Source organism: Labeo rohita, chromosome 6, assembly GCF_022985175.1.
Source record: "Labeo rohita strain BAU-BD-2019 chromosome 6, IGBB_LRoh.1.0, whole genome shotgun sequence".
NCBI lineage: Eukaryota > Metazoa > Chordata > Actinopteri > Cypriniformes > Cyprinidae > Labeo > Labeo rohita.
In genome coordinates, this window is record NC_066874.1 from 19,998,627 (window position 1) to 20,024,365 (window position 25,739).

Below are 25,739 nucleotides of genomic sequence, written 5' to 3' on the forward strand. Positions count from 1 at the left end.
AAAATTTACAGTAGTCTGATATGAAATAATTAATATGAGACTGCACTCACGACAATGCTGGTGTTGAATTTGTAGAAACGCTGAACTGTACGATCACTGAAACTGTTACAGAGGTTCTTCTTCACAAAGTTGGGGTGGTTGAGAATGTCATTGGCCACTAGAGGCTCCTAAAGTCAAGCAAACAGGAGAAAATGAACTCAGTAAGTTTGTTTTTCAGTTTCATTACCAATCTTTAAACATAATATGACTAAAGAGTATAAATAGTCCTTTTTTCGAAGGACAAAAACATAAAAATGCCTATTTTCTTGTTCAAGAGAGGCAAATCCAGAGTTCCTTACCTTATGAGTAATATGTTGCTGTTCTGCCGGAGCGTGGCCCTTCGGGTCAATCAGGGTCGGATGAGCCACCAGATAACCTCTGTCCTCCATGATAAAACACCTACACATACATAAAGACCAAGACAAACAGGATCAAGCACTCTGAGCTTGTACAAAGATCCAAAATGACATTTAGAGGGGAAAGGTGGAAGGAAACACTAGATGGCTTCCGGTATGTTCACAGGGTACCATCTGCAGTTCAGAACAGTTCAGGTTATTGTGTGGCACACTGAAGCATTCCACTTCACTAATCCTGTTTAATGACCATAGCATTGAAAACTCAAAGAGCACGGAGGCCTCCACAGCACAGACAGATAAGGAGACAGAGAGAGCGTGAAGAGGGACAAAGAAAGAGACAAACTGGCAGAAATAGAGTTAAGAAGAAAGGAAAGGGAGGGAAGAGAGGAATGAGAGGGAAGGGTAAAAGAGAGACAGAAAAGAAGGGAGAGAGGGGAAAAAAAAAATGGGGGCACTGGCACCTAACATAACAGGATGTGTCTGGAATGCAGCCCTAATCAGCTTATCTCCCTTTGTGTCTTTCAGTCAGTCCTGAAAATCGTACTCCATTTCTTCCCTGGTTTTATATATTGCATCAGTAGGGTTTATTTGCGCCGTTTGCAAAGGCAAGCATTGCTATTGTTTATTCTTAGGGTTAAAATGTTGCGTTACAAACAGAAGTGTCAGACAGAAGTGTGCTATTTCTACTCTAAAAAGACTGGAGACTGGTTGCATGGCAAACGAAAAAAGTGCACAAAAATTCCAGACAAAAGACAAAATTCATACTAGGACCTTAGTGACTACTAGTTACTAAACTATTTTATGACTACATAAATTAGATTTCCATTTAAATATGATACAGAAATAATCCTGAAAACCTATTATACTATTATGCTTGTTACAGTCTACATCAGTGGTCTTTTTGATTGCAAGACCCAGTCTGTCCTCAACAATACTTAATTTACATAAATTAGGAGTATCTATAGATTAAAATAAGTAACACAATTATTATTCAAAATAAAACACTGTATAATTCCAAAAGTTGGGGGTGAATTAAACTTGATTTTTTTAGTTGTTTTAGCTTATTTTAAAGTTTATTTTGTATTATTTTTTTAAAAATCTAAGTCAACTTTGCAGAGGCCCCCTGGTTGAGAACCACTGGTCTAAATATTATATTTTTGTTTAAAATTTGCAAATATTAAAAATTAGAAGGGGGAATAAATACTAACAGATCAAACTGGAAATTTAATTTAAATTTCTATGTACATACAAATTTTGAAGAAGTTAATCAAAGTTCCATTTATTTGCTCAGAAATTAAAAAACAAACAAACAACAAAACTAATATTCTAAAATATTAGTTTAAAATAATAATTTTCTATTTTAATATATTTTAAAAATATAATTTATTCCTGTGATGCAAAGTGTCTTCAGTGTGACATAATCCTTCAGAAATTATAATATGCTGATTTATTACTTTTATCATCAATGTTGGAAACAGTTGTGCTGCTACATTTTTTTTTGGAACTTGTGATTCTTTTTTTTAGGATTTGATGAATAAAAGTTAAAAAGAACAGCATTTATTCAAAATATAAATCTTTTCTAACAATTTAAGTAATTTCTATCACTTTTTATCAATTTAACACATTTTTGCTGAATAAAAATATTAATTTCTTTAAAAAAAAAAAAAAAAAAAAAAAAAAAAAAAAAAAGATTTACTGACCACAAACTTTTAAATGGGTAGTTTATATTATTACAAAAGATTTCTATTTTAAATAAATTCTGTTCTTTTTAACTTTATTTATTTATTGAAGAATAAAAAAATATGAGGTTCTAACAAAATATTAAGCAGCAAAAGTGTTTTCTAAATGGATAATAAATCAGCATATTAAAATGATTTCTAAAGAACCATGTGACACTGAAGACTGGAGTAATGATGCTGAAATATATTCACATACAAAACAATTTTGTTTTGTTTTTGTAATGTTTTTTTCTGGATTTTTGATCAAATAAATGCAGCATTGAAGAGCATAAGAAACTTATTTTAAAAAGCAAAAATCTTACATATCCCAAACTTTTGAACGGCAGTGTACATATATACATAATATTATTAATTTATTTATTGGAAAGTGCTTAAAAGCTAATGAAGTTTACGTTGTAGTATCATCAGAAATTGTTTATCATGATATAATCCTGTCATTTTTTCCAACCTTGCTCAAAGGTTTCAATTAAAATATGTTCACACATATATATTAGTAGTGGTTGTAACTTTGTGCTCATTTACTCTACAACTAGGTTTGCAACTCCAGCTGAATATCACAAGCAACCACCTAGGAATAATGCTTTTGCAGAGGCAAGCACCATTCAAATGTATTTTTTGAAAAATAAATAAATAAGTATCATTGTTCCAGTCTTTGCACTTTTCCCTTCTCATCGCTCCTCTCTCTCTGCGTCCAGCGCTCCCTCGCTGTTTCTTGATCCCCACCTCAGATCTTTCTCATTCTATCTCCTCCTATCCTAAAAGAGGGAGCTTAGAAGCATGCAGAGAAGACTAAGTGAATGCCTCTTTTCCAAAAGAAGCAAATCTGATTAGTTTCATTTGAAAGAGCTTTAAAGAGCCTCTGTGGGGCATCGATAGCTTCAGGCACTACGCTGGACACCACAGCCCAGCACACTGGGATCTTGGCAGACACTAGAGAGTTTTAGAAGAACCTAAATGAGATGGGGGTTGGGTTTGGTGGGAAGGCCCTTACCGGATTTTGTTGCCCTTGTCCTGATTGCAGATGGGCAGAAGATCCAACAGAACTTTGTAGAAGTAGCGCAGAGTGAAGTCAATGCCCATAACCGCTACTGTGTAACCGGAGGCCTTTTGGGAACTGGGAAAAGAAGCAGATAAGTGTGTTGAACAATATGAAGAATGAGATCTACAGTATGATGGGTCACTGCAATGAAGCTTTAGATCAGATCGCATATTCCATAGTCACATTTCCTCCTCTTTAAGAGAGAACTGATTGGAAACGTGGAGGGAAAACACTCTTTATCTACACCAGACATTCTGGAACGCTGCCAGATTTAAACAGCTTCATCATATCTCTACACACACGACCACACACACCCACACTGTGCCAAGCACAAACCCGACAGTGATAAGGCAGCTGTTTTTCATTTGCAACAGGTACCATTACATACTACATATGCTACGCTTTCTTCAGCTAGACAAAAAAGGGTTTAGGTAGGGAAAAAAAGACTCAATTATTTACTCAAGTTCTGTTAAAGGAATAGCTCACACAAAATAAAAGTTTTATTCATGGTACATTATGACAAACTACGCTAGGCTTGATGTAAAACATTCCTAGTTTTGTGTTTGATGTCACATGGTCTATTTTAACAATGGCCTTACTACCTTTCTGGACTTTGTATGTGTCAGTTGCATTACTGTCTATGCAGGGTCAGAAAGCTCTCGGATTTCATCAAAAATATCTTAATTTGTGTTCTAAAGATGAACGAAGGTCTTACAGGTTTGGAACGACATGAGGGTGAGTAATTAATGACAGAATTTCATTTTTGAGTGAACTATCCCTTTAAGTTAGTTATATTATCATTTAAATTTGATCCATACAAGCATAAAAAGCATCTGAATGAGCAAAAATAAATGAATATCCACATATAAAAGCTTTAATACATAGCAAATCATGTATTTAACCAGTGGTTATCAAACCTTTTGACTCAAAGACCCCTGTGTGCAGGAAGTATACAGTTATACAGAGTTCATACAGATGCTGTAAAATGAAATTCCAAGACGTTCCAGGTCTTTTCAAGCACTACTTTTTTGATTTTCAAGGACTTCAATCAGATATCTCACTTATCAAACAATGTCTTTAATAATTCTAAAAAAAAAAGATAAAAATAGATAAAAATATACTAATAAAAATAAATGTGAAGCACATGCAAAGTATTACTACTAAAGTATTACAAAGTATACTACACTTTTACTATGGTAAAATCATACTTAGTTTTCTCAAGGGTATCATATTCGTGTATACTTTCTTTTTTCTTTTTTTTATAACTGTACTGCTTTTAATGGTTTGATGTTTTCTACTGTTTAAGAAAAAAAATCTGCGGAATCGGAAACACTCCAAAATCCTGATATGAAACAAATGATTCGCGAACCCGCACTGAAGTCCCAATCTGAATCAAATGATTCATGATCCACGCCACAAAGTTCCAATCTTAATTAAATGGTTCGTGATCCACGCTCTGACGTCCCAATCTACATAAAGTTTCGCGAACCATCATTTCAGATCAGGACTCGGTTCGCGTCTTTGTTCGGAGCTTTGCATATCGTGAATCATTTGATTTAGATTGGGACTTCAAATCGCATATCACAAATGATTTGATTTGAATAATTCACGAACCTGTTTCGATCTAAATCAAATGATTCGCGATACGTGAAGTTTCAACTTAAATCAAATTATTTGAGATATCCAATCTGAAGTCCCAATCTGAAACAAATGATTCCGGATACACAATCTGATTTCAGTGCTTCGAAACAGTGAATCATTTTGCGATGCAATTGTTTAACTTATTCAGAGTTTGAAAAGTTGAAAAAGTTTGAAAAAAAATCAATGCTCTTTTAATTTTACCTGGTTATGGCTATTGAATTGCTTGAAATAAATGATCAAAGTCATGAGTTTGAATCAATCTGAATGGTTCCAGCATAAAAAACTTGATTGATTTGGTTCACCTGTTCCTCTTTTCGCATCTTCAGCCATGTTTACACGACACTGTCAGCACTACCACTTGCTTAGCTTGATTGTTTCTGACATTAACTGAAATACGTGAAAAAGGTATGATGTTTTTTAACTGCCTGAATTTTGTGTGAAATGTGCTTATTGACAAAATTATACACTTATTTCATAGATACAGTCTTTCAGTAATTCAAGCACTTTTCAAGTACCTCTTCAGGATTATTGCTATTTTTAAAGATTTCTAGGCCTTAAAAAAAAAAAAAAAAAGTCAAATTCATGTACTTTAAGCACTTTGTACGAACCCTGGTTATATATAAAATTAACCACAATAGATTTTGTGATTTTTTTAATAAAAACAAAACCTTTTGAGGGAGGAAAGACTTTTTTTAGTATGTTAATTATTATATATTTTTTTTTAATATATGAATTTATTACTGAAATACATTTTCTATCCTGTGACCCCCTTGGAAGCTTGCAGAGGTCCCCTGGTTGAGAACCACCAGGTTTAAACATGAAATTTAACTTGTAAACAACTAACCTAGAGGCGTGGATGGTGTGGCTAATGGTGACCACATAGCCCGCCCCACCAACATCCAGGTACGGTCCAGTAAAAGTGATGAGACCAGGATTGGCTACAGCATGTAGGTACCTAAAAGACAATCACTAATTACACCACATTTAAAACAGACATTTACAGTTTGATTTTTTCTCATATAATCTTTATGCAATCTTTTTTTGCAGTGTGGACAGCTGCATATGAAACAAAAAACCTTCTTGGGAGTCTGACAGTTTGCTAAGCTTAGTCAACAGACTGTGGGATCTGTTGACCAGCGTCCCACTAGGAGTTTGAAGACCTCCGTCCTGAGGCTCAAATCTTACCATTGCCTCCTGGTGGGATCGAAGGCTTTGTCCATGAGCGAACCGGGGTAAATCCGCAGCACCCCATTGGGCGTTGCTATGTAACGCCTCACAATGTAGCAGTTGAGGCTGCTCATCTCCATAAGACTCATCCATTCATCTGTCACGTGACTGGTGGCCATCACCTCATTTCTCACAGAAGACTGGAAGACCAAAGAAGGGGAGGGGGGTGTTAAAGAATTCTACTAAGCAGAGAATCATAAAGACTGGTGCGCTGCATTTCACTAATGAAAAAGAAGAATTAAAGAGGAGAGGAACACTGCCAACGAACAACTGCCAGTTAGGACTGAGAAACCAGCCATGTGACCACTAACTGTGAAAGACTGAGTCATTCCCAGGTTGGCTGTGAGATGTGTGCTGCTGAGATAGGCAGTATGTGTGTTTGTGTGTACCTTCAGGCCTGGGTTGGCTATGAGCCGGGTGTTGTCACTCAGGTAAGCCGTGTAGTGCTCCACCATGCGCTTGGTCTCTGGCTGACTCAAGTGCTCATATGGAGAAGAGAAACTACCAGCAGACAACATCACTGTGGGACTCTCTGTGGAATAAAAGAGAGATGAATCAGTTGTGCTGCTTAATTATATTAGCACCTAACCATTATCAATCATCCCTCATTTACAGTAACAGTCACCCACAAAAAGTAAAGCTTACACAAGTTTGGAATCAGTAGATACATTGCTAGTCAAAAGTTTGGGATCAGTAAAATTTTAAATGTTTTTTTGTAAGTTTCTTATGCTTATCAAGACTGCAGTAATATTGTGAAATATTATTACAATGTAAAATAACGCTTTTCTATTTTGATATACACTGAAATCTAATTTATTCCTGTGATCAAAGCTGAATTTTCAGCATCATTACTCCAGTATTCAGTGTCACATGATACTTCAGAAATCATTCTAATATGCCAATTTATTATCAGTGCAGTAAACAGTTGTTTAATATTTTTTTAGGATTCTTTGATGAATAAAAAGTTAAAAAGAACAGCTATTATTTAAAATAAAATTATTTTCTAACGACATACACTGCTGTTCAAAAGTCTGGGCTCAGTACATTTTTATTCTTTCTTTTTTTGAAAGAAATTAACACTTTTATTCAGCAAGGATGTGTTAAATTGATAGAAAAAGACAGCAATTTTTTTATTGTAACCCTTGTTATTATTATTTATATTTTACATAAATGCTGATCTTTTTAACTTTTTATTCATCAAATCCTGAAAATGAAATATCGGAGTTTCTTTACTGATCTCAAACTTTTAAATGGCAGTGTAGATGGACAGATGCCAAATTAGTATATTAGAATAATTTCTGAAGGATCATCTGACACTGAAGACTGGAGTAATGGAAATTCTGCTGAAAATGTAGCTTTCCAAAGGAATAAATTACAACTAAATTAAGAACTAGGTATGCAAACCGAAACCGAAAATTTTGGATGCACTTGGCTGAAAACAGAAACTGAAGCCGAAACCGCTTTGTAATAATTATTTACTATTTCATCAAATAATATAAAGTCATTTTGTAAGATTTTTTAATTTAACTCAATAATTTAAATGATACTAACATTTAACACAAGCCACACTTTTACTGAAAATAACACAATAAAATTGAACAGAAAATATAATAATATTAAACATTTACTATAATATTTTTATTTAGTTCTATGCAACAGAATCAGATATAACATTTTAACTAATTATCCAAATAATGTATAGCCCTATAAAGCAAACAGGAACAAGTATACAACACAGAATTTTTTTTATCGGCGCGTTATTTGAGCAGACACTACTTTTCCGGTAAGTGGTACACGAGCAAAACGCACATTCATAGAGCGGAATATTGAGCAGAGTGTAAAATAGAGTGTAAATACAGTTTCGGCCGAAAACCAAAAATGCCATTTTCGGCAGATAAATCATTTTTAAGAAAAATATGAAATCAATAATACTTCAGTGACAAAACAACTTTTCCACTTTATGGACATCTGGCATGCAGTCCTCTGCTAGTGTATTAACATTTATTTGGCCTTTGTTGGTAAAAATTACTTTTTGAGTAAGAATACAAAAAGCCTTTCCATCTGGATTTGATGCTTGATTTATGAAAAACTAAAAATATCTTAAAATAATGTCTCACTCCATTTTCAGAGAAACATGAGCTCTGCATGGTCCTAACAAATATGAGAATAGCATGTACTTTTAAACTAGACAATGTAACAATTATATTAATGCTTCATCTGAGCTTACCGACTGTAGCAAGCTGTTTAAAGTGAAGGCAGGAGCTGGGTTGCCCCAGAAGATCCAAGCGATGGTATAAAAGTTTGCTGCTAGGGGCCGTGTTTAGATTTTTCAGTTGCTTTACCGGGATCTCCGGCTGCACGTAAACTATACACAAGATAAACGAAGTGTCCTGAACCTGCAAATCAGAGAATGAGTATTAATACAAAAAAGAATAAACAAATAACAGTTTTCCCTCAGCCTGCTCTAATCCAATGCTTGTTCCACTGTGGAGAAACTGCTTACCAGTTTCCAAGCGTAGCTGACATTGTAGGCATCTCGGCTGGGATCGCGTAGGCGGTTCATGTGCCAAGACAGAGAGGAGTTGACAGGCACAGCAATGACCTGGCTTCCCAGAGGCAGACTAACAAGAAACACACAACATGAGCTCAGCAATCATGTGAGTAACACAGTAAACTCGAGCAACTGCAGACACCCAGATCTGTTTGAAATCCCATACACCCTCACCTTAGGATGTTTTGACGCACAGCAGCAAACCCTGGGATGTTTTCATAGTGGATGATGTCTGTATGGAGGGGAGCTTCAGTCATCAGGTAAGGACGGGTGAGAGACGGATGCATGAGGGTGTAGCCTGAAAGATATTCAAACAATAAATCACATTAAAAAAATATAACAACATGAAAATGTTTTTATATAACATTTTATGTAACATTTTCCACACTTAAGAGTATTATTAAAGAGTTTCCTGTTGGGCCTCTTTGTAAATCCCTAATTTGTATATGAAATGCATAACTTTTCCTTGTAAGCTGTGACTACGCTTCCTGGTCCAAAATGTTTTTAACATACTGTATACTGTGACAGGTTTTCATCACAATGTGCTAACAGATGGTCCATTGTGAGGCTCAAACCTTTCAGTTACCAGTCAAGATTTTCAACTACTAGGCTACACACACATTCTGTGGCTTGCACAACACAGGGAGAGACTTCCTTCTGAAATGAACTGAGAGGCAGTGCTATCACGTCTCTTTACTGAACAGCTGGAGACGGCAGGTGCCACTTCATTATCCCAGTCATTAGGACAGACTGTATACTCTCAGGAACAGATAATCGCCCTCACTTTATTACATATGTAATACAACACACCCTTTTAGTGCAAAGTGGCAATTTCTGGCGGGCTTATCTAATTGTTTTAATATGTAGTAAGTGGAGGTTAACAGTGTTGTAAATACAGAGATACATCACCCTGCTGGGGGAAGTCATGGAAAAACTAATAGAAGTTATTTAGAGCAGGATGAGGAAAGTGTAAATTAAAGTGTCAACAGTGCTTAATTTCATTCTTTGGTGGACAAAGTTGTGCATAAGCAGACAGTACCACTGGTTTTTAAGTAGGAAAAAAAGGTTATTTTCTTCCCAAAAAGTTCAAATCCACAGAGTTTTGCTGTTCCCACTTCAAAAAACTGGCATGATGTCAGCCATGGCTCTGACTCTGAGCCACCCAATGTGGGACAGCTGACTCTTCTAATGAACTGTTAAAGGTTACTGGCCTTCAGTTCAGTGTTTGTGTCCATGAAGATCAGACCTCTAAATTCAGGGTGAAGTTAGAAATTCAAGCTTGAAGGGATAGTTCACCCAAAAATGAAAATTCTGTCATTAATTTCTCAGCTTCATCTCGTTCCAAACCCGTCAGACCTTCGTTCATCTTCAGAACACAAAGAAAGATACTTTTTTTATGAAGTCCGAGAGATTTTTGATCCTATCAAAAGTATTTGTGTTCTGAAGACGAACGAAGGTCTTTTGAATTTGGAAACATAAGAAACAAGTTTAGCTCATTTTGGCTAATGGAACCAGGTGGATCTTCACCAAAAACAATCATCAGCATACAAATCTCCCTACCTTTATTGTCTATGAGGAATGTATATGAGGCCAGGGAGTCCTGGTAGTAGGTGACGTCTTCCAGTATGTATGCCAGATTCACATCCACTCCAACTACACCCAGCAACAAGTTCCCAAAGTAGCATGGCCGGCTGACAGTCATGATGAAACCTACAAAGCAGAAAAACAGAGGAAGTTCCTTTCAATCAGTCCCCATACTAACAAGTCAGTGATGGGAATAACGGCATCATAAATAAACGACATTACTAACGGCATTACTTTTTTCAGTAATGAGTAATCAAACAACCTTCTTCCCCCGTTACAACACAGTTAAGTTTACTGTTACTATATTTATTACTATATTTTTCACGTTGTGTTCTTTTTCTGACGTAAATTGTGGCTTAATCCAGAGAATATTTGTTTTTGACTTGACTTACTTACATTTCAAGCTTTCTATACATATATTTCTCATGTCTGTGAGGCATGTACTTGCGGAGATCAGTGTTGCCAAGTCCACGGTTTACCTGTGGAATTGGGCTATTTTAACACTGTTGCAGCAAGGTGTTTTTTATGTCCGCGGGTTGAAGCGACCCTGATAATGTGATATTTAGCCTCTCTAATGCGACTTTTACCAGGGGAATGCCACCGAAAAACGTGTATTTTATCCCCCAGAATGCTATTTTTACCAGGGAGATCCCCGTCCTGAAAAGCCATTGGGCTAGTTTTGAGTAGCAATTAGACCTGGCAACCCTGGTGGAGATTCAGGTTGTTTTATTTACGTGTCTATGAAGAGAGGTGACGGAGACTGAGACAGCAGAGAGTGCCCCCTGTTTATTTTATTTATTTTACAAATTATTATTGGGGGCATCAGAGTTATTTGACATATTTAAACATATTTTAAGAAAAGTAACACAATAGTTACTTTGCCTAGTAATTAGGTACTTTTGTAATGATGTAACTCAGTTACTATTTGTGAGAAGTAACTAGTAACTATAACTAGTTACTTTTTTAAAGTAAAGTGCCCAACACTGGAAAAAATATATTAAAAACTGTAAGGTACAAGCCACTGCCAAAAGGCGAACAATACTCAAAAACAACAATTAACAACTTTTCAGTTTCAAGTAGTTATGGGGGTTTCTTAGATCTTAAAGGGATAGTTCTTCCAAAAAATTCTGTCATCAATTACTCACCCTTATGTCTCTCCAAAACCGTAAGATCTTTGTTTATCTTCAGGACACAAATTAATTTATTTTTGATGAAATCTGAGAGCTTTTTGACCCAGAAGAGAAGAAATTGTTGATTAAAGGTGTTATTTTTGTTTTCTTTGTGCACAAAAAGTATTCTCATAGCTTCATGACATTACAATTGAACCAGTGATGTCACATGGACTATTTTAACAATGTCCTTACTACCTTTCCGGGTCTTGGATGTGTCAGTTGTCAATGCAGGGTCAGAAAGCTCTTGGATTTCATCAAAAATATCTTAATTTGTGTTCTGAAGATGAACAAAGGTTATATGGGTTTGGAACAACATGAGGGTGAGTAATTATTGACAATTTTCATTTTTGGGTGAACTATCCCTTTAACTTTGGCAATTTTCTTTGGTACAGAGGTTGATTTATTATTAGAAAAAATAAAAATGAAAAAAAAAAAGGACAGATATACAGATTTTAACAGATTTTCCTTGACAACATACCACTTACCACTTTAAAAATGTCTTGAATTCACAGATTTTATTTTTTTCACCCTTACTAAAAATACTAAAAATAAAAATTTAAATATTCTAGTGCACTGCTGGGCAATGATTAATCATGATTAATCACATCCAAAATAATATAAAAAAAATAAAGTTTTTGTGGACATTTTATATATATATACACACACTACCGTTCAAAAGTTTGGGGTCAGTAAGACTTGTAATAGTCTTTAAAGAAGTCTCTTATGCTCATCAAGGCTGCATTTATTTGATTAAAAATATAGAAAAAAAACAGTAATATTGCAAAATGTTTTTACAATATAAAATAATGTTTTTTATTTTAACATACTTTAAAATAGAATTTATTCCTGTGATGAAAAGCTGAATTTTTATCAGCTGTTACTCCAGTCTTAAGTGTCACATGATCCTTCAGAAATCATTCTAATATGCGGATTTATTATTAGAATGATCAATGTTGGATAATATCAACAGTTGTGCTGCCAAATATTTTTTGGAACCTGTGTTTTTTTTTTTCAGGATTCTTTCATGAATAACAAGTTTAAAAAGTACAGTGTTTATTCAAAATATAAATATTTTATAACAATGTAAATTATTTATTATTCATTTTTAATAAACTTTTAATTATTACCTTAATACATCCTTGGTGAATAAAAGTATTAATTTCTAAAAAAAAAAAAAAAAAAAAAAAAAAAAAAAAAAGAAACAATAAAAATGTACTGACCCCAAACCTTTGAACGGTAGTGTATATATATATATATATATATATATATATATATATATATATATATACATATACACACATGCATGCATATATTTAAGAACAAATATGTTTATATATTAAATATATTTAGATATAATATAAATGACATGAATATTAATATATACATGCAAATACATGTAAATATTTTCAAAATATATACTGTATGTGTGTGTCTTTATATATACACAAATTTACACAGTACACACACATATATTATGTACACAAAGACGTTTATTTTAGATGTGATTAATTACAACTAATCATTGCCCAGCACTAATTTCTACATTTTAAATCAATTTATGACTGTTCCTTCATTTCCTTCAGGCGTCATTTCCATCACAGCCTAATTAAGTTTTAGCAAAATTTAGAAAATGAGCTATGAGACGTTTTTATGAACCAATAAATATACAGATAATTATCATTCGTGAGCAAATTTGTATGATGCATCATTTCCAAACGATCTATAATTTCATCAGAATGACTTCCTCTCCAGGAGCCCTTTAAGACTCTGCATTTGTGATTTTTGGCTTTACTTACAGTTTAAGTTTACCTATATAGCACCATGGAAACTTTCTGGTGCAGAGCCACTTCTTCTGAGGTCTTCTGTGTGCATATGGTTTGTCAGAGGGAATGTTAATGTGCCAGACTCGAGCTTGATGCCAAGTTCAAGATCTTAACTTACCGTCCCCCATCTGGTCCGCATAAGGCAAGCTGAAGGAGGCCACGTCGATCATTCGATTGGGGAGGTTGATGTAGAAGCGGCCCACGGTGGTCTCCAGGTTACTGAGCTGGTTTAAAACCATCATACTGCCCTTCACGACAGGCAGGGCGGAACGATCCGGAACGCCGTATTTAACAGAGTTTTGCTCGGCCAGGTCTCGCAAGAAGGCCAGTTCCTTGAGTCCCGTTACTCCTTCTGAGGACGATAGTACAAAAAAAATAATTAAAATTGACATTTTTGTGTCTCTCGTGCACTCATTTGGTTTTGGAACAAAGCTAATATCAACCTATTTATCTAAATCTTCACAGATATTGTGGGTGTTTTGTAAAGGTTTTGCTTCTCTGGTCCACAGTAATAGAAAGCCATTTATATCCCACGTGGATTCCTTAACCGCAGAGCTAAAAATCACACTTAATCTATTTCCATCATGAAATGGTGGTTTTGGAGCTTTAACAGAAAGAATAGGTGGTTTAGACTTTCACTTTTGGAGGAACATTCAATTCTGTTGAATTGTTACTGGACTTGACATGAATTTCAACACTTCAGTCTATTAATCTGACACTGTGGCAGGGTTTAATATATGAATATAATACAACTTGTCAGAAATGAACCAGACTTCAAACAAACAAAGAAATATGAGTAATTCCCTGTGTGTGTGTGTGTGTGTGTGTGTGTGTGTGTCCTTCAGTGCTTCACAATACCTAGTCAAAGTAGCGTAACCCGTACGGCCAAGCTAATCAATCTGAATCATATCTCTGAGTCATCTAATGCATGAAAAAAGGCCTTTCTCACTCTTTCATGTCACTGAGTGGCCTTTGATGTATTGTCACATTTCTCTTTCTTCTTTTCGGCGATCTCCATTTTAATTTTCATGATGCCAAACTAATGTATGCTAATGGCAGGCTAATACATGCGGGGAGAGGAACAGCTGAGGAGAGCAATATAATGGAGAGTGGTTTCTTACGGTAGGCGCGTAAACATGCACACACAAAGACCTGAAGAAAGATGAAGGGCATCAAAACAGCTGAGCATGTTTTGAAAAAGCACAAACACGCACACAGGTGTTCACCGTGAGGCCTCGTTGGCTACGAGACAAAAGCCTCCTTGGTAGTATCTCACCGTTCATGAGAGCGTAGGTGAGGATCATGACAGAGTTGTTGAGATGGCGGTTCTCCTCTTTGACCACACTCAGGGTTGCTCTCTTTTCGTGCTCGGATGAGTCTCTGGTGGTGATGCCCGATGACAGGTAGATTATCACCATGTCGGTGTCTGTGAGAGGGAAGATGATCAGTAATCAATCATACTGAATATAGTAACGACCTTGAGGCAACTTGAGACCACACACACTGAAATAAGGTGTATTTTACTCTAGTAACTATTTCTCAGAGATCAATTCTTCATAGACACATTATCTTTAAATCTGCATATTTATACAAATAATACAATATATTTAATATAATAAAAGCTGATTAGCAATTTCTTTCTTTCTGTTTTTTTATTTTTTTAATGACCAATTCCTCCCTGACCAATAATTAAAGGGACAGTTCACTCAAATCAAAATTGTCATTATTTACTCACCCTCATGTCATTCCAAACCGGTATGAGTTTCTTTCATATGATGAACATAAAAGAAAAAAAACTGTTTGGTTCTTTAACATTTTTCAAAATATCTTAAATTGTGTTCAGCATAAGAAAGAAACTTATACAGGTTTGGAATGACATGAGGGTGAGTTAATAATAACAAAATTGTAATTTTTGGGTGAACCATTCCTTTAATTTTTTAAATATAATCCGTACTCTGAAAGAAAACAATAAAATGATAAATTACTTTTTGATAAATGACTCCTATTTCTTTGGCCAATACATAATGTTTACAATATTGTATACGATTAGAAAAAGTATACGTTTTCTTTTTTACCATTTACAAATTTGATATTTTGCCCCAGTAGAAAGTTATTTTTAACTTTTGTCTGACTGTATGCTTGTGTGATTTTATTGTGAGAAATTAAATACGATCACGGAAAATTTTTGGTAACGCTTTACTTGAAGTGCTTATGTATAATCCATTATAAAGCTATTCATAAGGCACGTTATAACGCGCCTTATGAATAGAAAAATAACTGTAACCAGAGTTAAAATGCATAATATTTGCAGATTTTAAAACTGGCTGTTTGTCATCTGTTTTAATGCATTATACTTTATAAACATGTAAACACTTTATAATGTATAACTATGGCTACAATTATATATCAGACCATACAGTGCTTTATAAGGTGAATTACAAGGCATAAATACTGCATTAAAAAAAAAATATATATTACTATAATGTACCATACATGAAGGCTTTAAGTATTACCAAATTTTACCAAAAGTTTTACCAAAAGTATTATCAATACTGCCCAAAATATCACCAAATTTTCAGCAAGGATTTTTTGGTAACAGCATAAAAGCATTATAAAAGCAGTTTTTATGCATTAATTATGCATTGTAAGCCATGTTATAATGTATTGTATGATTTTACGGATAACTAACAACAGTTATAATACATTATAATAAAACTATATAATAATACAATACTTACACTACCAGTCAAAAGTTTTTGAACAGTACGATTTTTAATGTTTTTTAAACAAGTCTCTTCAGCTCACCAAGTCTGCATTTATTTGATGCAAAGTACAGCAAAAACTGTCAAATTTTGAAATATTTGTATTATTTAAAATACCTGCTTTCTATTTTAATATACTTTAAAATGTAATTTATGCCTGTGATTTCAAAGCTGAATTTTAGCATAATTTCTCCAGTTAAAAATCCTTCAAAAAGCATTCTAATATTCTGATTTGCTGTTCAAAAAAACGTTTTTTATTATTATGTTGAAAACAGCTGAATTTTCAGGTTTATCTGATGAATAGAAAGTTCAGAGGAACAGCATTTATATGAAATAGAATTTTTTTGTAACATTATAAATGTCTTCATCATCACTATTATTCAACTTAAAGCATCCTTGCTAAATAAAAGTATTCATTTCTATAATTTAATTGAATAATACATTTTTCTATATAAAATATACTGACTGCAAGTTTTTGAATGGTACTCAACTGTTTTAAATATTGATAGTAATAATAATAATAATAATAATAATAATAAATGTTTTTTGAAAAGCAAATCAGCATATTACAATGATTTCTGAAGAATCATGTGACACCGAAGACTGCAGTAATGATGCTGTAAATTTAGCTTTGATCACAGGAATAAATTACATTTTAAAATATATTTAAACAGAAAACAATTATTTTAAATTCTAAAAATATTTCAAAATTGTACTGCTTTACTGTACTTTGGATCAAATAAATGCAGGCTTGGTGAGTAGTTTTAAAAATTTTACTGTTCAAAAACTTTTGACTCGTAGTGTATCTACTCATTGTTACTCCTTCGAAAGTATAATGCATTAAAATGTGAAAATCAAGTTTTCAAATTTTATAATGCATTTTAACACAAAGTAAAGTAAAGACTTTTTTTTTTTTTTTTTTTTTTAAGTACAATACATAAAATCCCTTTAGAAAAAAAAAAAAAAAAAAAAAAAAAAAAAAAGGTAGGAAACAACATGGTGTTGGTAAATCTAGTGTACAGAAGCTCTGACTCTTACTAGTTGGCTGTCTGGTGACGCTGCTTGTGTTCCTCAACAACTGAAAGGCTTTCTGGAAGCCCAGGGCATGCTGGGTTGAGCTGTCAGATGCTTTAATGTTGTTGATGAAGGTGCTCATCTTCCTCTTCGTCTCGCTGGTAGCAGGTGAGAGGAAGCTCTTGTAGCACTGATCCAGAGAGCAAGAACGAACAGTATCTGCTATTGTCAACACCGAGATCTGAGAGGGGCGAAAAAAAAAAAAAAAAAAAAACAAAAAAAAAAAGGACATTGAGTGCCAAAAGAACTAATGCAATCAGTGGAGGGTGAATGACGAAGACGATGACATCACTTCCTTACTTTATCATGTTCATCGATGGAGTTGAGGATGATTAGCGCGGCGTCACGGGCGATCTGAAGTTGGGTCTCGGTGACGGAGGCACCATGGTCTATGATCACTACAATATGTTTCGACTGCGGCCTTACTGCCGAAACATACACAGGCCTGTCAAAACACAGAAAAAAAAAAGATTTACGATCACCTTATTTGCACGATGCAAGAACCCTGCAGAACGACTTTTCCTGGACTGTGACGGCAAGAAGCCAAGCGTAGTCCTGGCGTGATTCCCGCTCTCTTCACTACAGTGTTTGTGCAAGAGATCCTGCACTCTATTGTGTTGTTTTTGGAAACCCTTTTTCATCTCCAACACTGTGAAAAAGCTGCCCATATTGTCTAAATCTCATATATACATCCTATAAGTGGTTGAAAACCTTTGAGTACCAGAGGTTCTTGTGCAAACTCCAGCAGGAGGAGAGAAGTTGTGGGAACGGGGGCAGAAATGAACCCATCTTTCAACACAGGCACACATTGCCCACAGCACTGGGTGGCAGATTCCAGTGGGGTTTAGTAGGGGCGACCCTGCATTCCAATCAAGGGCATGTGGCCTATTGTAACTACGCTAAACAGACCAAAAAGGCCTCTCTAGAATGTAATTTACACCCTGCCACACAAGACGCTAAGTTCTGAGGTGCCCATGACAGTGTGAGAGCGGATACCTTACAGATCACAGTCCAAAAAAAGAAAATAACCCTTAGTAGAGCCCTATAAAAGCTGTTTTATTTTTCCCAAACTCCACTTTTTCTGACTCAATTTTAATGGTTAAATGAAAGTTTATTAATCAAAAAGCATGCCTTGAAATATGCAATTTAACAGCAATTTATTAAAAGGTTTAAGAAAAAAATACATTTTTAGGCCCCTATGAAATGATTTTACAATTTATAGGCATAAAACATTATTTTTGGCAAACAAAGTGCTGCACAACAGGTGTTCTGTTAAACACAGAAGAAAAATTGTGTAGTATATAAACAGTAGTAGTAGTAGATTAAGAAGTACATTCCATTGTACGAAAGTAATATATTTCTGTCACAATTTCTTCAAGTTCAACCAAATTTTTATTTTGACGGGTTGCTGTGAAGAGTTTTATTTGTGTGTGTATATGACACGATGGTATTTTTTCGCAAAACAAACTGTAAAATGCTCTCAGAGCAGCTCTCGAGATGTTTATTTGTTCATGTCCTCATTTAGTGAGACTGCAGATGCTGAAAACACAGCAAACATCACGCGTGCTTCAGTATGTGTAGTAAACGAAACTGCACCTGCGCCATTCATTCACACAGTGATACGCAGAACACGCAGGATTCATATTTAAATAGCTTTTTTGTCACTTAATATTCACAGACACTAGTCAATATATCAATCTGATTTAAGTGAACTGATCTACTGTCGATTTATTCGTCCAAAGTTTGGTAAATTTCGTGACATTCCACGTTATACATTAAATTCTATTTTTCTGACTGGATTCTGCGATTCCATCCTTGTTTTCCACATAGCAGATATCAGGGCCCTACCTTCAGCTGGTCTCTAGCTAAAAGATTGGGACAGAGAAAAGAGACAAATCCTTTTTCTTAAAAATACTGATATTAATACAACAACAAGAGCATTTGACTTTTTTTTTTTAACAAATAAGATTTCTAAATAGAATCAATCTAAACAGCTATTTTTAAAAAGGCAGTGTTGAAAAATTTGTACTTGGATGGTGTGCATGAACGTGTTTGAATTTTATAAAAAGCTTGCCCTAAAGAGAGTGATAACCATGAGATTCAATATCTTGCTGTAGGGTATATCAGTATTCAGAGTGAAAACCTAAAGGACAGTATGTGTGTGTGTGTGTGTGTGAGAGAGAGAGAGACTGAGAGAGAAGAAGAGAGAAAGCTCTTTGTACCTGCTCCTGTGCTCATATGTGCCCTTGCAGTGAAACTTGTGAGCAGGAAACACAGTGAAAATGCCCTCCTCTGAGCTGAAGTACTGCCACTTGATCCCTGGATTGGACTTCAGGTTGTCTGCCAGCACTAAAGTCAAAGAGAAAGCAAGAATAGTTAGAAAAGTTTGATATCTTTTGTATTACTCTGTGGACTCTTGTTAAAATAAAATGAAATAAAATAAAATAAATAAAAATATTATTATCCACTTAATTCTTAATACTGTGTTCTTAACTGAATGATCCACAGCTGTGTTTTTTTGTCTCTTGTTTGTCCTGAACAGTTACACTGCCTGCTGTTCTTCAGAAAAATCCTTCAGATCCCACAAATTCTTTGGGGGTTTTTTTGGTACATTTTTGTGTATTCGAACCCTTTCCAACAGTGACTGTATGATTTTGAGATCCATCTTTTCACACTGACAACAACTGAGAAACTCATATGCAACTATTACAAAAGGTTGAAATGCTCCAGAAGGAAAAACCATGCATTAAGAGCCAGGGGGTGAAAACTTTTGAACAGAATGGAGGTGTGTACATTTTTTCTTACATAAATATCATATTTTTTTCATTTAGTACTGCCCTTCAGAAGCTACAGAAGATACTTAAATGTTTCCCAGAAGACAAAATAAGTTACGCTGATCTTTAAATTCAAAAATTTTTCCACCTCCCGGCTCTTAACGCATCGTGTTTCCTTCTGGAGCATCAGCGAGCGTTTGAACCTTGTATAATAGTCCCTCAGTTGTCCTCAGTGTGAAAAGATCTCAAAATCATACAGTCATTGTTGGAAAGGGTTCACATACACAAAAATGCTGGAAAACCAAAGGACTTGTGGGACATTAAGGATTTTTCGGAAGAACAGCAGGCAAGACAAACAAGGGACTCATGAACAACTATTACTTAACAAAAACAAACAACAAACAAAATTAAAAAAAAAAAAAAAAACACATCTGTGGATCATTCAGATAACAACACAGTATTAAGAATCAAGGGGATGTAAACTTTTGAACAGGGTCATTTTTATAAATTCAACTAATATTTTCTCTTGTGGACTATATGTAAACATCTTTTATGTGAAATATCTTATTCAGGTCAGTACTAAAAAAAAAAAAAAAAAAAAAAAAAAAAACATGCATTTTGTATAATCCCTCTTATTTTAATAAAATAACATTTTTAATGATTCTGAAAGGGGGATGTGAACTTTTGACCTCAACTGTAAATACAGAAATAAGCAAATAAGTAAATAAACACTTTATTTTCTAAATTAACAACTTTGTTATTCATTATATGTCAATCACAATCACTACTTGTCAAGTCATATATCATCATTAAAGTCTAAAGCATTCTTTCACAGAAACATTAGTATCTAAATGTCACAAAGACAATCATCCAGAACTAATTTAATACGCCATGCAGCATGGATCTATATGAATGGTGTGCACTTGAAGCAGGCAGCTGTAGGGTTCGTGTCAGCTGAACAGGCCCCAGCTGTATGACGGCCGGAGCCCAGACAAGCTGATCCTTTCCAAACACTCGAGAAGCACAGCGATCACCACTCTGCTGCCATCAATTCAAGCGTTTATTTACTTAACAGGAGCCGGGAAGTGAAGGAAAGTGGGAAAAGAACAAGAAAAGAAAGAATACAACTGCAAGAGAGGCAGTGGAGGTATTCAAGAGAGCATATGTCTGATTATATGCATGACACTTTTCTGAATATAGCCTACTTCAGTAAGACTGCTTGGGTCTTTACAACCAAAGTGGAAAAAAAAAAAGATTGAGTTGTGTAAGGAGAAACAGTGTGCTATGAGAGGTTACCCAGGTCAAATAAACGACTTGTGATTTAACTATTCCACTTAAACATGCTGACACACCTCAAAGGCCAATATATAATATACTAGAAATAGAAGGAGAAAGGTCATTAGAGTAAACACTAACTTAAGGTGCCACAGAGACATGGCCTTTCCCAATTCTGATCAAAATAAACATAGTTAATCAATTCATTGTGAAAACCTGTAGAGGAAAAATGCATGCTAAGCACAAACAGGCGTCCCAAGCACAAATGAGCCATCAATCCATTCCCGAAGTATAAACAGGAACTTTACAGCATGTTGACAGCTTTAAAAATCATACGCATGTGCCGCCCCAAGAGTGCTTAATCCCCCATCCAGTGTTTAGAGTAGCTGAGAAGCAGAGTCATGACGTGACACCCCTTCATTTCCTCTATCCCTTCATTCCACTTTACATCTCCACCGACTGTTATATTTCTCCTTGCTTATGGTGCAGTCAATTTTATGGTTATTTTTAACTCCAAAAATTGTAGCATTTGCTTCTTCCCTTATTTAAACGAATCCAGCCAATGGGAATTGTTGTGTATTTCTCACAGCGACAGTGATGAAGCAAAAGCTGCATCTCAAGTCTCTTGAAAAAAACAACAGACACCATCACAAAATTTGTAATGGTTTTACTGGTTATAATGGGATTTGTATCGGTTTTAAACTGTAAATGGACCCAATGGGTTTCTACTGGTAATTGGTCGCTAATTGATGGCTTGTTAACACCACTACATCCTAATGGAGTATATCCCAAAACACACCATTTTTTAATGGTTTTAATGGTTAAAAGTTGATGGTTTGTAATGTTTGTAATGGCATTTGTAGTTTTTTCAGCAGGGAAGTAGGCTGTGAGCCTGAATAATATGCATAATGCCCTTTTTAATGTGCACTTTTTAATGAATTTTTAAAAAGTGCACATTTGCACATGCTTTTGTGGCTAAAATTGATCACAATCCCTTGACCACAATCAAACACAAAAGTTTATGACTGGTATGCAAGTTATACTCCCCCATAAAATTTGATGCTGATAAAACCTGATAAAAAGTTGCATTATTGTGATATCTTGTTCTAACAAATCAAAAGCTATGCTAAGCTATTAGGCTAAGCTGTTTAGCTTGCTAATCAAAGGGTTAACTGTGAAACTAATAACTTGGCTAACTGTAGAATCAAGTTTTTTATTCTTTGAATAGAAAGTAAAAAAATAAATAAAAATACAGACGGAGATGTGAAGAGGAGTAACGGGTGAAACAAAGGACACCAAAGGGGGGAATGTTGGGAAATAGGAACCAACCTTACAAACTAAATCAAAGACACACATCACATTACACTAACACAACGTTACCTCTCTCTTTCTCTCTCTCATCACTCTATTCTCAAGGTTTTTTCTCCCTTTTAATTGTTTCTTCTCCTTTTTCCCCCTCTGTCTCCCCCCCTCCTCTTTTCATCAATGTTTAGACTAACAGGGATCAAATGTGACTGATGACTGCCTGCATGGTTAGCAGGGTCAGTATTCAGTGACAAATGGAGGCAGAGTGGTAACATGAACTCCTGATGACTGCCTTACAAAAATAAGCATTTGTATGAAGATGAATTGGGATAATCTGTTCTGGAGCGAGAGCGAGTGTGTGAGGCCAGAAGGAGGGAGAGTCTGAACCAAGGTGGATAAAAAAAATAATAATAAGGCGACTGTGTTTAGCACTAAACCTAAAAAGGAACTGTGCTGTCATTGCACACTACAATATCCTTTCTTTTTACATTTAATAAATCAGTTGGTCAAACTTCAGTTTGGTACCAATTCTCACTATTAACTAGGGCTGTCTACTATCTAGGGTTAGTCGACGAGAAGAGGCTTGGCCGACCAAAATTTTATTAGTCGCAGAAAAAAACAAAATCCACAATAAGTGGCAAAGTCATGCAGTCCGTGACAGACAGATCGTTAATGGCTGGTCTATGTGGTAAAATAGTACATCGGGCTGGACATCCAAATGCTCACCAATTATTCATCGACCTCAAATATGGCTTTTCATCTGAAAGATGTATGTAGAAGCAACTTTACACTTCTGCTCAATCTAATGTTAACCTAGAAAAATGTGCGCTATTCAAGTGTTTGTGCAGAGTGTGGAAGCTGTATGACAGATGGAGACGCCAATGCGGTCACTTGCTCTTAAAATACTCATTTTTGGACATCCAGATAAAAGTAATACATCTTTAGAATCTGTATAGACTATGTTTATTTGTGTGCACTCACAATAACAACAAAACGTTGCGCTTTTGTAAAATAATGAAAGCAAAGGATATGCGCTTTCTGCCGTCTCGTCTCTGTGAACTTGAGTGCGAAACTTCGAACCTCTGTATACTTGCCTTACAGACATGAAAAATACAGGCTATCTATATAGAGCAAAATGTGTACTTTCAAATGAACCAATTCAAATAGAAAACAAATATTCAGTTGTCTGTGCCGCTGACTTAATTTCTTAAACTGAAAAGAAAGAATTCGCTAGTTTATCAATCAATTATTAAAACGTTAATCCAGTCTCCTTGCTGTTTTTCCCTGACACATTCAATTAAAGACTCATTATTATGATTTATACGGTTTATTAATAAACGTGCAACTAGGGCTGGGCGATACGGCCAAAAAAATTAATCACAACAATTTTTTTTTTCATATCAGTCAATATCGATAATCATCATGATAAATGTCAATTTTTTATTTCTTTCAAGTTTAAAGGCAGATTTTTGCTACAATGTGAAAGTTGTCAAAAACCAGACGGTTAAATATTCTTTATAGTCAGAACATGACAAACATTTTTTTTTTTTTTTAATTTTTCAAACTTTTTTCAGTCATTTTTCCTTAATAAAATAAATATTTTAACTGAAAAAAATAATTTCTTAGTTTTGCATGTTTTAATGAGTAATATTGTTAAAAAAAATCAAGAAAGAGGTTTGTTACCTGATAATATTAATAATAATATAACATTTTTTGTCTCTCAGAAATACACATTTGATACTAGCTTGAAGACGCAGATGTAGATTTATGTTCATTAGCAAAATCAGTAATATCTGTAAAAACTGTAGCAACCTACCTAGGGTAAATCATAGGGTAATTTTCATTTTTGGGTGAACTATTCCTTTAACTACTACTTTTGCCTCCTAATGTGTTAACTCCTAATGTGCTGCTTATTAATAATTAGTAAGGTTGATTCTTCACTTGAGTCCATATGCACAATTGTTTTAAAAAATTTTTTTTTAGCGAAATATCTAATTATTTTCAAGAATTGATCAAAAGGAATCAAGTTAACGCTTGGATTCAGACTAACCACTTGCTGAATTCATCACGGAGGTTACTTAATTAACTGACTGAGCATTCTTTTGTTTAGTATGTAGTTAAAAAACAACTGTAGGGGGCTTGGGGGGCTTTCCCGTTGCAAAACACTGATGTATCTGATATGAAGAGGTGCTGTTGACACTGGCGCAGTGTATAAAGTGATAAAAGCATACACTTCCTGCTTGGTGAGGTAGAGCAGATATAAAGGGGAAAAGAGCACAGAGGTACAAAGCTGTGGTCACTTAAAAGGGAAGGAATAAAAACAGAGAGATGAGAGGAGAGAAAATAAAGTATTTCCACACGCAAATGAGCAAGGTCACGTATTCAACAGCCTTGTTCAGTTTTATCTCACTCAAAAGGGCCAAAAAAATCTTTGAAGATTTGACGTCAGAAAAGAAATATTGTTCTTTGCAAATGGTTGCCATGGCAGCAGCTGGATAAGTGAAAATTGGCTTTGGGTTTTTGAAGCTTAGACACTGCGTGTGTGTGTGTTATACACACCAGAGTTGAGGTCTCGTCCTGGGTTGAAAGCTCGGCTATTGACAGTAGGGGAGAGACGATCACAGCTGATGGTCTTCGAAACATTGGCGTTAAAATTACCATCAAATCTGAAATCAGAAAGAAGACAAAACATCAAAACAGATTCTTTTAATTGGAAAGTGACACTGAAGGAAACAGTCCAGCACTTGATTGGTGAGTGCTCAGTTTGTTCAAGGCCTCAGTCATGAAGAAAAACGAAGCTGAAGTGTTTCTCATTCTATAATAACAGCTTTTACAGTTGTGTGGTAAAACCCCCTGAGGAAGACTGCGTCGATATCTATTTCTACCAGCTGCACAGCTCTTCTGCTGAAGATGAAAGAGAAAGATGGAGGGACGCAGGGGAGAGAAGGATGACGAAGAGCAGATGGGAGAACCCTTTTGATTTTATTCACAGTATCCAACACTTTTAGACAGGCATGAAGAGGCAAATTTATATAGAAAATATAAATATATAAATATAAAAGGAAACTGCCAAAAACTGCACTGATGTTTGGGTTCAGTGAGATTTTTTACAAATACTTTCATATACTTTTATTCAGCAAATATGCATTACACTGACTAAAGACAGTAGAGACATTCTTAATGATAGGAAAAATATTTTCTTTCAAACTCTCTATTTATCAAAGAATCCTGAAAAAAGTAACACCTCAAAAAAAAAAAAAAAAGCATTAAAATATAGCATTATTTTTGCTCAAATAAATGCTTTCTAACATATAAAAAAAAATCTTACCTGAATAGCAGTGTACATATAAAATATAAATCTAAAAAAACAGTGTATAT

At 34.9% G+C, this 25,739-nt stretch overlaps 1 protein-coding gene across 1 annotated transcript in view; it reads right to left on the bottom strand.

Annotated features, from left to right (window-relative positions):
• The window catches only part of cachd1 (cache domain containing 1), a 91,680-nt gene that overhangs the window by 15,447 nt on the left and 50,494 nt on the right, over window positions 1–25,739 (bottom strand). Inside the window, exons 4-19 of the mRNA XM_051111552.1 lie at window positions 24,921–25,027; window positions 19,230–19,356; window positions 17,308–17,452; window positions 16,972–17,188; window positions 14,448–14,597; window positions 13,290–13,523; window positions 10,153–10,302; window positions 8,767–8,890; window positions 8,545–8,662; window positions 8,269–8,437; window positions 6,431–6,573; window positions 6,000–6,181; window positions 5,659–5,769; window positions 3,126–3,248; window positions 339–438; window positions 51–167 (exon numbers count right to left, since the gene is read on the bottom strand). Of these exons, the coding sequence (XP_050967509.1) occupies window positions 51–167; window positions 339–438; window positions 3,126–3,248; window positions 5,659–5,769; window positions 6,000–6,181; window positions 6,431–6,573; window positions 8,269–8,437; window positions 8,545–8,662; window positions 8,767–8,890; window positions 10,153–10,302; window positions 13,290–13,523; window positions 14,448–14,597; window positions 16,972–17,188; window positions 17,308–17,452; window positions 19,230–19,356; window positions 24,921–25,027 (2,317 nt within the window). The remainder of the gene's footprint in view (window positions 1–50; window positions 168–338; window positions 439–3,125; window positions 3,249–5,658; window positions 5,770–5,999; window positions 6,182–6,430; window positions 6,574–8,268; window positions 8,438–8,544; window positions 8,663–8,766; window positions 8,891–10,152; window positions 10,303–13,289; window positions 13,524–14,447; window positions 14,598–16,971; window positions 17,189–17,307; window positions 17,453–19,229; window positions 19,357–24,920; window positions 25,028–25,739) is intronic.